Below are 13,977 nucleotides of genomic sequence, written 5' to 3' on the forward strand. Positions count from 1 at the left end.
AATTTTGTTAATAATAAGCGTCTTTTCATATACTAATTTGACCTCTTTTTGTAACTGTAGACTGTATAATATGTTACAATTAATTGCACCAATTAAAATGTTTAAATAGCTTTTTAAAGCTTGACTAATAATAAATATTCATAATTTTAAAACTATAAAATAATATTTTTGTATTAAGACCTATAACATACAAATTACATTCAAGCTTATAATGGACAAATATCACCATGATTTAGTTATTTTCATTTGTTGTTGATCATTCTGTCAACAATAGTTTTGATACCAAGACCTAGACTTGTAGATCCTCCTATAACCCCAAAGACAGTCAGTAAGAATACGTTTAACGCTGTAATCCCCCACCAAACCTGATGACGTTTTAACTTGATGTGAATGAGTGGGGGTAAGAAGTAGCCTAGAACAGACGCTCCAATTGTTCCTGCAAAACAAACATATAAATTACTGAAATATTATTTAAGCTCTGTCTACGCTATCAAACTTTATGTGATGTGTCCATATATAGACATGATGATGTCATATCACTACCATATTTGGGCATATCACTACCATATTTGGGCACATCACACTCTTTTTGTCAAACTATTTTGATAGTGCAGACAGAGCTTTAGTAAAAATCATAAAACATATTGTTTACAAGACGTTTGTGTTTCAATTGTTCGTTTTGCTTTGTAACAATAAAAATTAATTCATACCAAATATACTGCCAAAATATGCATACTGATCCTTAAACAAAATGGCGATTCCAACTTCAGCGCAAATAAGTAAAAGGCGAATTAAATTACGTTTCCATGCCGACACCTGAAACATGAGTATTTTAATGAAATTACACTTAAGCTTGGTTCCTAATTGTTTGATCTTGTCAACGAAACGAATTTCCTTTTTTTGGACCAATAACATTCTGTATTCTGTATTTATACATACATGTTTACTGAAACATGTGCAGCTTAAAGCTTGGTTCCCACTAGCGACGCAAAGCAAGGACGTAACGCAACGTAAGTGATTTGACCAATCACAAGCGATGGATTATTCGAAAAGTGGCTTGTCATTGGTCAACTCGCTTGCGTTGCGCGTACGTCCTTGCATTGCCTCTCTAGTGGAAACCATGTTTTAGGATGGGGTTTATGTAAATTATTGATAGTGAGTCGAAGAAAAAATACATTTATGGACGAAACCATAATCATAAAAGATTTAATATTGTGCTGAGTATGCCTATGACATGGAAAAAAAACAGAACATTCAACTTAAGATACGTGTATGAATTTGTATACTTGAAAAATGACATTAGTCGCATTAAAGCATATCACAACATTCTAAATCACATGACAGAATGTTTACATACCGATTTTGGCACAGCAACTGCTAATCCTACTTTTGATTTGTCTTTAATTAAAGCGTCTGTCTCGGAAGCTTCTTGTATACCATCCTCTCCATTCACAGATTCTACCACTAACGTTTTTGGACCAAAAATCTTTCCTGTAAAGACAAACAAGGAATTGATTCGTAACGTACGCGTTGTGTGACGTTTTTTCACAAACCCTTCCCATCATGCGTCGCGAACGCTACTTGCGATAAACCTTATGTGATTTCCAGGATAAATTGATAGTCAATTTTTTTTTAAAATTATTATTCAACCTTCTTATAATTTGTTGTCGCTTGCGACTCTACAGCTTACTATGTCGGTCGGTTGGTCGTCGGTCGGTAAACACTAACTTAAGCACGCTACTGCAGCCATATGAAAGAATTTAATGTATCATACGTACCTGGTAAAAAGAGTGCATTCTCTATAACCTCAATGACAGGGAACAGCTGTAATGGGTATGTAAGCATCACACTTATGCATATTAAAGTGTAGATAATAGTAAGAAAGATGGAATCGTTCTCTTCAATAAGGTTTGCAATAATAATCTGCTGTGTTGCATGTCCATACCTTAGGTAGCCAGAGATTCCTAAAGACGATAGGATAAGGGCTAGAATGCATATTGTCAAGTGTAAGAAGTATGGGTACATGTGTCGATTTCCTACCATGCTAGCCTCAACCGGAATCACCTGCAATGCAATGACGTTTTTGAAATTTATTATAATAAACGATACACTAGCACTTTTGACTCTCAAGTCATAAAATACATCCGATTATCTACACTGTATCTGCATGGCATTGTATACCCAGTATCATAGGCAATTCTGTATAACAAATCTAGCGCTTGTATTAGGCGTGTGGCCTAGATACATGTAAAACCTATGTGACACTGTATTACAGAATATGCCTATGATATAAATACAGTGTACCGATAATGTTTTGTTAAATAATAATAAGTTCTCATTTTATGACTGAGTCAATTTATTTTTGCAAATTACTGTATTTAGGGCACCATTATTAAGAAGAGTATTGCCTGCTTGCTATATATACAGTGCTGACCCCTAGCTTGCTGTACTTACCGTGCCAATGCCTTCAAATGCCCCGGATACTGCTCCAAATAACATAGGTAAAGCTGCCCATTTAAAGTATTCTATTTCATCAGCAACATGAAAATCTAGTTTTAAAAAAATAATTTGAAAATCGTAAATCAATGAAACAATAAATGAAGACAAGACGAAGTGGGTATGGTCAGACGAAGTAGGTGTGGTCAGACGAAGTGGGTGTGGTCAGACGAAGTCAGCAACAACACAGGAACTGCCTACGTCTATCAATCGACCAAACACTGTTTGTACTCTGATGTTGCTTCAATTGAGCCAGAAGATTGCGTCTTTTTAGGGTAAGATCCTCTTGGATAGATATTCCAGAGCCTTTTAATTTCCTTCTCACTGTTATAACGTTTCTTCGACTTTTATATGAGGTAAACTTTACAATAATTGGCCTAGGTCGACGTGCTTTAGCATTCTTTCGTCCTGTTCGGTGTGAACGGTCAATGCCGTTTCATACAAACACAGTTAACCATCCACCTATAAAACCTACTGATTTTATATGGGCCTACAAATCGTCCATCTTCAATGTTTCGTTCAACAAAGATAGAGTAATTAGATGTTTTGCCCTACTCTGACGTAATTTGTAGGCTACTTTATACTAAGTATATTGAGAATACTTGCGACAATTACAAAAGATAGGGTAGTTTCTGTAAAAGCACATGTTAATATGTTAACGATACACCTCTATTAAAGCTTGATTCCCATTGGAGGATGCAACGAAGGCGTTTTGACCAATGACAAGCAGCAGTGCGAATAATCCATCGCTTGTGAAGCTTGGTTTCCACTAGCGACGCAGCGCAAGGACGTAACGCGACGTAAGTGATTTGACCAATAACAAGCGTTTGATTATTGGAACAGTGGCTTGTCATTGGTCAACTCGCTTGCGTTGCACGTACGTTCCTGTGTTTCGTCTCTAGTGAGAACCACGCTTCATTGATCAACTCACTTACGTTGCGCGTACGTCCTTGCGCTGCGTCGCTAGTGGTAACCACGCTTTATTGATCAACTCACTTACGTTGCATTACGTCTTTTGATGCGTCTCTTATTGGGAACCAAGCATAAGTGGAAACTTTCCTGTGAAATGAACAGGGCCAATATAACACAAAATCCTTCTCGAGGGATACGTAATTAGAGAGGATATCATCCGACTAAAATGTGGGGTAAAACGACTTTATGAACTCATTGTCTAATTTGTGAAAGTTATGTAAAAATGAAAGTTTCTTGAACTAATAAAATTGTTGGTTTATTTGGTAATAGCAGTTCCTTCCTGATTGACATTGTTAGACTTGTTTGATTGAAAAGAAACTGCGGAACAATAGAGAAAAAACAATGGAGGTGTAGGCCTATTCAAGGGACCATGTAAAAATCATAACTACATTTTGATTACTGCAATAATGTATGCTTTAATGTTTGTTTAGATTGAATCTAGTAGTTTATGAGGCAATAAGCGGTCTAAAGAGTAATCAAACTATAGTTACTGCAGTAACTGAAGTATTTTTGACATGGTCCCTATAAAAAACAATACTTTACCATTATAAATAATCCCAAGAGTTGCAAAAAATCCACAAATTACTGCAGCATTTCCAGCCAAACTTATTGGTGCCAAATTGCGGACATCCCGTAACAACGAACACGCCATAAAAAAAGGAATTGGTATAAGAACGACTAGGTTATATGTTGGTGAAGTAGTTACTCTGGCATTGTCCACCACCGGATACAGACCTCCATCATCTGTAACATTGCTAGTATTTGTATATGATTTATCACCAAATGGAAATAGAGATTGAACAGTGTTTCCAAGAAATATCATATATTGAACTGTGTATCCAAATTGGGTTATGAAAAGTGCAGCGTTGACAACGTACAAGGCTTTCTTTCCTAAACTAAAATTTGCAATTTCTGCATAAGTAAGATTTCGGCCAATTCTTTCACGTTCCTTGGTCTGGTGTTCCTTTTCTTCGGCCGATATATCTTGTTCATCTTTATCAATTCTTGTCAGTCTATCAATAATCTCGTACTTGCATACTATCATTAAATTAGTGCAGTAGTCTGTTGCTAGTGCTATTATTACGATACATATTACACTCAACTGTAAAAAAAACCATAACAAATAATGAATATAGTTTAAATCTTCAAAAGTTTCCTACCTGAGATCATAGTTCATGGACTACACCATTTTTGGAGTGTGGTGTTCAATTAAAATGTATACTTTTCGAGTTATATCTCGCTCTTCGAAGAGAAAGGGTTATTGTCGGTTTATCTATGTAAGCTAGGCACGAATAGACTCAGCAATAAATTCATTCAATTCTTTTTTTTTTACATTTATTTGTTTTGTTCTGTGTTTCATTTGTTTACTTTGTGTTATTATTTATTATGACGTTTTATTTTATTATTTCATGGATTACTTTATTTTTATGTGAAGCGCATAGACGCTTTTTGCATTATGCGCCACATTTATCATCATTATAATTATTAATCACAGTGTCTTACTACTCTCTTCTATTGAGGTATTTTATATCAGTGTAAGTTAACCAAACAGTATACTCACAGCTAATCCACATTGGCTGAACCAATAAGCAATACTAAGGTAAAAACTGCCAATGAATGCTTTTAAGACATTTGCAAAATCGATAAGATTGCGTCCACAGGAAACCATGACTGTAAATACAAAAATGTCGTGTGAACAGTCAGTCAGCAAAATGGTAAAATACCTATCATTGTTAGTCAAGCTTACTTAAGAATGTGTGTCATAGTTTATCCAGGGACTTAGTAGGAGTGTTTTATTATAATTCCTATAATATGAAATATATTCTATTCTATTGTTCCGTAGTGAACACAATGGCATTGCTAAAACTCAGGTCGGATTAATCATAGACAGGAATCTAATATTTAACGTTGAACAACTAAACGTCGAGACTCCTTGAACATTCTCAACTCAAAACTCTAGCTATGGTTTAATCATATAGAGACTAGAGAGGTATAACATGATTTATTCTATACCTCCATGAATGATCTAATCTAATATTTAACCAGAGAGACGAAGGAACAACCAAACGTTCAGATTTCCTGGACTTTAAACTACCTACCTCTTTGTATGATTTACATAGACTGATGCAAACATTTCTTCATTACAAACTTGGTATAGGAATATGACAATTGGAGATACAGTAATAAGCCCTGGATCATCTCATACGTCTAAACTATACTGTAACAAGGCTAAATGGGAAAGCCCCTAATAAAACGTGATCAATCTGTTGTCGCTTATCGCTACGGTTGGATGCATTTGTGTTTGAACATGGTTTGACCTATTAGTTTAGACTATTCCATTAGTAAGAGAGGGGTGATTAACCAGTCATTGTAAAATAGTCTATCAGTATTAGCATGATTTATAGGGTATTAGAACCATGACGTTAAAAACGTACCTACATGATTGAGATTCGTCATTTAGGCCATCATCATCGTCATCACCACGTCATCATCGTCATGTTTATCATAAATCGTCATCGTCATCATTCTATCATATCTACCTAATACCATTGTCATTGCCATCCTCCGTTTTATTATTAATTTCATCGGCTATACCTCATCTTGTCTGACATTTACCATTTACAGTATAGGCCTACCATCATAAATAGGTTCAAATATGTTCAATGTATACGAGTGGATGGCACTGATTACTAATCAATATATTCACAAGCCTGATTATCCTTCTTTTTGTATTTTACTGGATTCTGCGCATTTACATTGAGATACTAACTACCGGTAATAGCTCGCTAAACCTCGGACCCACGACCACCGACCGGATCACCCGATATAACAATAGTCACCATCAGAGCCATATATTGAAAAAATTACGACATTGCGTTCACCGATTTGAGAGAGTCACGTGATACATTAACGGACATCTTTGTGCTACATGTATTCCTTTGCAGAGTATGGCTCTGGTCACCCTCATTCTCCTCGCAAGTAGGCCTATCACTATTTCATTCTCCTCACCAAATAATATCACCGTCTCTTAAACTTAAATAGAACAACCAATACAATGTCGAACATTGCTACGAAAATAAATACGTACCCATGGAACTTTTATAAATTATTAATAAGAAATTTATCTGTTTTCAAATGATTTATGTTTGTTAAGCTTGGTTCCCACTAGGACGCGCAACACAACGACGAAACGCAACGTAAGGGGTTTGACCAATCACAAGCGGTGGATTATTCGAACAGTAGCGTGTGATTGGTCAACTCGCTCGTGTTGTGTTAAAAGTCCTTGCGTTGCGTCCTAGTGGGAACCAAGCTTTGGTTGCTAGTAGTAGTATATGTATGTTTTTGGTTAAATAACCGAAGGAAAAAATACAAACATAAATAATATATAACCTACAAGTGTGGTTTTTGTAAATACTTTATAATCGGAATTTGGTTTTGAAGTCAAAATGAGTATACATTTCCACGATAATATTTATTTGCTATCTACAGACAAGATATCTGGTACTTGTTTTAAAGCTACAATGCATTTAAAGGTGTAGAACAATTTGGTTTATATTGTTCTGAATAAGGCAATGTAATGGTATGGTCACAATAATCTAGCATAAACTTAATAAACAAAATCCATATTTAAGATATTTCTAATTTTTAAAAGGGCATAAATAGATACATAATATTATAATCTAATAATAATATTATCTTATAACAAATTTTGAACCACATTGCTGTTATATCTATTAGGCTTATTTAATATTAATTATATTGTAAACAATAGCTAATTTCTGATTATTCAACAACCAAATTGAATTAACAAATTAATATTAATAAGCAACATCGATACAGATTTTTAAATATTGGTTTTTTTTTTGTATTATCAAATTGACAATTAGGCCTATTACAGTTTATTATTTCCGAGACAGTTCCTTCTCGCAGCACGATGCGTGTAATTATCTAGGCGCGCCTATTTACATAGGCTATGTTCGTGGACTTTGTCACTCGGATTGTGTCGGATTGTGTTCAATTTATTAATCATAATAGTCATTCTGTGTCTGGGGTTTTACCATACGAGGCCATGTTCTGGTCGGAAGGGTGGTCTAGGTCCACAGCACCCACCAAATGAGTGCGACTGGAAAGGAGGTCGTGTAAGTGGTATAGAAATACCAATAGTCATAGATGGCAAGTCATTATGGTGGCCCGGGAAACGATGCGGGCGCGCGTATGGCATACCGGCACCCCGCCAGCCACCTCGGAATACGAATTGCATTCTCGGATTTCCGAAACCTCCTCTCCCACGCATGAACCCACTCCGACCTCGTCTTGGACCAGTATACATGTTGGATCCGCTGACGTCACATGTGCATGGTGGCGCATCATCTTCTGCTGGCTTTTGCGTCTTCTCTTCTTCCTTGTCGTCTTTATTTTTGGAAGCGTTTTCATTTACTCCTGCTTCAGTGGGGGTATGTGCCATACAAGGACGGGCAAAATAATCAAATTGGCGATTAAATCCATGAAACACACCTCCCCTTTCACCTCCATGACCACCACCACCCCGAAATCCTCCGAAACCAATTCGTGGGTCTGCATAAAAATCGTCATCAAATCCTTGACTACCAAATGGTCCGCTTCCTCCTCCACGGCATCTTACTCCATCAAATTCCATTCGCGGATCTTCAAATTCATCAGCTTGTACCTCTGAAAATTCTCCAACGAATCCTCCACAGCCACCACCTCGTCTACCACCAAACGATCCCAGACCACCTCCTCGTCCACCAAACGATCCCAAGCCGCCTCTATCAAAGAAACCGTATCTACCACCACGTCCAGCACCTCTACCTCTTCCATCACCAAACATTGCTTCTCTGTAATGTTCTCTACGATCTTGTTGGTTGCTGGATCCTTCCTCGGTAGTCTCTCCTTCACCTAGCTCCTCCTCCTCAACATTGTTTACATCAACGTTGTCTGCATTGCCAGCATTTCTTCCAGTAGTGTCACTGTCAATTTCTACTTCAAAGCTGTCTGATACTTGTTCTGTTGGCAATTGGGCCATTTTAACGCAAGCAGAGAATCTGTATGTTGTAAGGCGATACAAACTTCACGACCAACCTGAATGAACTAATGCCACCGTGATGAATTCAATCCCTTTTATATCTTGTTACAGCTGAACGTTTTCAATACGTTGTTGCATTGTTTAAATAGATTAGTTTCGCAATCTGTTCATTGGAAGTATAGTGTAAAGGTCGCATCGCTTGCCCAACGTAGTATATTCGATTTAATCATTGAAAAAATTATCCTGTAATAAAATCATTTTAATGATGGTACTGTATTGGGGATCCCTTTTAAAAAAAGCATTTGGGCTTAATGGGATCCCCTGCTTTCCATATTTAATTTCTTAACTAGTATCATTCAAATATTATGCTGTTTTATAAATTACTGTTCTTGGAAAGCAATAAATATTATTATAAACTTATCTATATTAATTTTAATCTCAAGTTATCTGCTGACTTTCAATGAATCAACCCGTCCCCCTCCCCCTACAATCTCCATGCGACACCAAATGGCGACAATACATCTAGATCACCAACTTAAACTGTATACACTATCAAATTAGTTTGACAAAAAAAGTGTGATGCACATTTCATTTTTTGTCACATAAAGTTTGATAGTGTAGACCGAGCTTTGAAGTCACTCAAACGTCGCGTGTGTCTTCATCTAAAATATAACTTTGTAATTATTAAAATTGTATAACGAAAACTAAAACAATAAGTCGCAAACAAGTTTCTACAAAGTTGATTATACTGTACTCTTATCGCTGGATCATCACATATAATTATCAATACAAAAATGATTTTCCCAAATTTATATAGACCTAATGTTATCTCTGTAATAAGTATAATTTAAGAAAGCTGATTTTAAACAATTTGCTATTTAAACAAATTGCATTCAGTTTAGTGCGTTAAAGCTTGGTTCCCACTTGAACGCAACGCAATATGACGTAGGAACACAAACGCAAGTGAATTGACCAATTACAAGCGTTTAAGTTCTGACAATCCATTGATTGATTGAAATATATATTTATACTGGGTATAAATATATATTTCAATCCATCGCTTGTGATTGGTAGAATTACTTACTTCATTGCGTTGCGTTCTAGAGTGGGAACCCAATTGTTATAGTTTGTACCAGCATCGTTGTCGGAACGTTTTAAACTCATACATTGTGTAATATTTATTTACTATCATTTATTTATTAACCAAACGTTTGAGATACGTTTATATGACGTAATCCATATTAGAAGGCTATAAATAGATGTTAATAATTGATGATGTAATTTATCTATAAATAGGTCAACGTTTTTTAAACGAACATAGACAAACATAAATTGATCCTGTAACCAAATTGAGATTTTAAAAATTATTTTATGTTTTTAACAGGAGTTTTACAGTATCTATTACATCTCTATTTTATTTCAACTTTATTTAACTAATCAATGCTATACTATCTGATTGTGTTATGAATATAAGATTGCAATCAGCGCTACTTTCATTTCACATAAATATAGATACAAATGCACAAATACCTAATGTAAGCACTATGCAAGCATTATAAAAAAAACGAAAAGCTCCGATTTCTAAAAGTTTATTTAAAACATCACCAATACTGTATTTATACCTGAGACAACAATCAAATCAAATGATCAAATGATTATTGTCTCAGCACTTATTATTCTTTACAGACGGAGGCGCAGACGCAGATGGACCGTTACAAGTACTCGTAATTATGAAGAAAGATTTGTAAGATAGTTCTTTTTCCTTTATATTTATTTAAGGCAAGGCAAGATATGAGCATTTTAATTTCCATTATATTGGATCGATATTATAAAAAACAAAGATTGTATAAAAATTAAAAGAATGCCTTATTAACTACATTGCTAAGTTATAAGTATTTCTTTTTTAAAAACGCAATTTCACACTTATTTGACCAGTGTAAACATGTGCGACATAGATTACATTGTGTACGATAAAAAAAATGCTGTATCCAACATGGGAAAATTGCTTCCTCATACTTCACAGTAGTTAGACAATTATCATCCTATTACATTATTTTCAAAATAAGTGTAGACACTAGTGAAAAATATAACATTGTTAAATTTGATCAGAAAATTATTCAACTTAGTTTCTGTAATTAAAATTGATTTTGCTCAATGTAATGTTCAGTATTACTGTAAATGAGCTATTATCAATACATAATTTATACAAAAATGTTTTTAATTTAAATAAAGGTTTTAAAAATGAGTAAAATTATGGTCATAGGTATTTATACCATCACTAGCTGTAAAGAGATCGTAAAGCTCCGTCTACACTATCAAACTAGTTTGCCAAAAAAAAAGTGTAATGTGCTCAAATATGGTAGTGAAATGACATCATCATGGGCACATCACATTTTTTTTGTCCCATAAAGTTTGATATAGTGTAGGCAGAGCTTTAGAATCAGAATTTTTTATTTATTTATATTTTATATTCTGCCATCCATCCTATTGTTTTAAAAATAATTATTCATATCATAGCAGTGATATATATAATTCATTAACATTTTTAAATTTTATCGGAAAATCAATCAGTAGTTATTTAATTATGATTTTGCTTAATTTATGTTCAGTATTACATGAGCTATTATTCATAACAATAAGGTACAATACTGTTTTATATACATGTTTTAAAAATGAGTTAAATGATTATTTATAGCCTCACTAGCTATTATGGTAAGAATCAGAGCATGTTATTTTATATTCAGCCATTGTATGGTAGCGTTTGAAGCAAGGAGTTGGACACATAGGCAAGACGCACTGTTCACAGATGTACTCTGTGCGATGGCGCTTTACTCCGGGGCTCGAACACACGATACAACTAGGTTTACAAGGCTGACCTAGCGGGGTACGACCTTTGTTCACAGCTATGAAATGTCGTTCTGTCAATCGATTGAACGGCGTCCTTATTCCTCTTTGTTCTCTCTCTTCAGCAGTTTCTTCGTCGTCTGAGGTTTCATTTTGTGGTGGCCTACAGTGTGCATTATCAGCACCTTTTCCTGAAAGAGATCAAGAATTGCATTATTTTAAAATTACTATACAGTTACAGTCATTCTAGTCCGTAGTTACTCTCTGCTACTGTAGTTCCTATTTAAACAAATTTTTTATTCTATTCATTCAAAACCATCAACGAAAATTACCGCCACTTATATATGTTTGAAACATAAAACAATTACGACATCGAAAACAAGTATTTATGAATGCATCTGGTTATAAAGAAATGTTGTGGCCAAGGACCGATATAGTGACTCGGTCAAGTATGATAACAATTAGTACATTAGGATAAGGCTAAACAAATTTTGTACAAGTTATTTTTAGATTTCACACCAGTCCCACCCTATTTAGCTTCTATTCCTAGACTTTTTGCATTCTCACTCCTGAAGACGATCAAACATAATAATTGTTCGCAACGTTGAGAAACTCAACAGTTCTTTTCAGAACTAATATACGTGGTGTACTGCAAACTTTATGTCAACAAATATAATATAGTTACCTTTGTTTACAACAGCAGTGGGAGGGGTTGTAGATGCTATTATTGCCCCATCTGTACTCTTTTCATGTACCTTATTTTTTACTCCTGTTAGACCTCTATCTGTTAGCCTCTCCTGTACAGCCACTGTGTCTCTTAACCCCTCTTCTTCTTGTTTAATTATAACTTGAATATCATTACTGTCATCTTCATCATCTTCCAGAATGATAACACTTGACATATCAGAGTCTGAATTACTTAAGTATCCATCTTCTTCTGGTGCTCCTTGGTTTGCCAGAATGACAGCTTGTCCAATATCTCCACCAGGAGCATGCTTTGTACTGATGCTGGACACCGGTTGCTGAAGATATCCAACAAAATCCGGCTTTTCTTCCTTTATTAGAACTTCATTGGATCCGTCTGTTACAGAACTTGTTGATTGTTTCATTTGCTGTAAAATATACAAGAATTAACAATCCATATTTAATAACCTAACCTTTTTCCTTCACCATAAACAAAATTATTATCAAATAATCATGTTGTTATGTTACCTACAGGCCTTCAAACCTAGGGATTAAATTCAGTGTATGATGGAGATCTTATCATCTATTCTTGTACTGCCTTTGGATATGTTTATCTAAAACTAAAATAATCACTTTATAAAACTATAATATTACTTATTTTCATTTTACACTAATAATATACAGTAAGCATAATAAAAAGGTGTGTGCGACTATTTAGACTTACTTCCAGGAACAACATTTTCCTTTGTATACCTGTTGCTCGCAAACGGCCATTTGTAAACACATGTAAACATCCAGCTGAAATTGATATATGTCTGGTTTTACTAGAAATCGCATTTTCTCCGATAGGAATGCTGCAATACCACGGCTCATATGGATGCGGTTCTTTCTTTGGCATTTGCCAAAAAGCGTCACAATTCGGATGTAATTTGGAGGTGTATTTAAAAAAACTTTGTAGCGGACAATGTACGTAGCCTGGCTGTTCATACATTCTGTCTTTGACCTCATCAATGTCATTGGTTTGAGCAGCAGTTTTATGCGTAATATAACGATGGCCCGTTTTCGTCATTAGCATGATGTAATCTCCCTTTCTCATGTTACGGAAATTAGTTCGTCCACGAACAGAAAAGTTCATCGAGATGTCGACATAAACTTTATTTTGCAATCCGAGTGGTGTATTTACATTCAAGGAATTCAGGATTTTCAAAAGGTCAGTATCTTCAATAAGTGACGAACGTTGCTTCACAAAACCCAGTCCTGCTTGTCTTAGCTTCATTATAATTGTTTTAAACATCTTTTTACTTTTTCTGAACTCTTTATCTCGAATGATATCCCATCCGTGTACTTCTTGATAATGTCTCTGAAGACCAAATTTTATTCCATGCATCGATTTCTGCGTGTACAAACTTCCGTCGTGTCTTCGTATTGAAGCATAAAATTTGGCAAGGAATGCATCGGTTCCCGTCGCCGACAATGATTCAATATCTGAATAACTGCTTCCAATAGATTGTGCATATTTTGACAGAACACCTACAGCATATTTAATTTGCTTTCTTGTATTAAATGAATCAGATGATTCGACTAACTCATTTGATTCGTTTGGCAAGGCCACGGCTGCAGCGCTGCTAGGCCTACGCATCCCATAGTTTGCTGAGGGGCTCGCTCCGCTGATGTAACACGAAGATGACGCACCACCGAGTCCTTGTTGTACAGGCCTAGAATTAACGGAAGGCCTAACATCTTCAGAAGGAATAATTACTGAATTTTGTTGAAAGGTGGAATACTCTAAAGGCTCTGTGTTAGGTACGCACACAAAATCATCCAATTCAGCAGCAGTAATATGAGCAAATCGACCTGGAAAATCATGATCGTCGGCGGCCATTGTCAAAACAAAGTTTTTTTCTAATCGTGCGGAGGTCTGCTCTGCTGCCACCTAG

At 35.4% G+C, this 13,977-nt stretch overlaps 2 protein-coding genes across 2 annotated transcripts; both read right to left on the minus strand.

Moving 5' to 3' along the window:
• Positions 1 to 5,693, minus strand: LOC144837614 (uncharacterized). Its single transcript, XM_078692806.1, has 8 exons — positions 5,568 to 5,693; positions 5,030 to 5,139; positions 4,012 to 4,570; positions 2,455 to 2,549; positions 1,779 to 2,064; positions 1,358 to 1,491; positions 711 to 816; positions 1 to 436 (listed from the first exon to the last, which is right to left on the minus strand). Exons 2-8 carry the CDS (start codon positions 5,135 to 5,137, stop codon positions 243 to 245), a joined length of 1,482 nt encoding a protein of 493 aa, XP_078548932.1. The 5' UTR covers positions 5,138 to 5,139; positions 5,568 to 5,693; the 3' UTR covers positions 1 to 242.
• Positions 5,694 to 10,085: 4,392 nt separating this feature from the next.
• LOC144838012 (uncharacterized) lies at positions 10,086 to 13,929 on the minus strand. The gene is made up of 3 exons (XM_078693349.1): positions 12,765 to 13,929; positions 12,042 to 12,468; positions 10,086 to 11,547 (listed from the first exon to the last, which is right to left on the minus strand). Exons 1-3 carry the CDS (start codon positions 13,920 to 13,922, stop codon positions 11,213 to 11,215), a joined length of 1,920 nt encoding a protein of 639 aa, XP_078549475.1. The 5' UTR covers positions 13,923 to 13,929; the 3' UTR covers positions 10,086 to 11,212.
• Positions 13,930 to 13,977: the final 48 nt, after the last annotated feature.

Source organism: Antedon bifida, chromosome 3 (assembly GCF_963402885.1).
Source record: "Antedon bifida chromosome 3, ecAntBifi1.1, whole genome shotgun sequence".
Classification (NCBI taxonomy): domain Eukaryota; kingdom Metazoa; phylum Echinodermata; class Crinoidea; order Comatulida; family Antedonidae; genus Antedon; species Antedon bifida.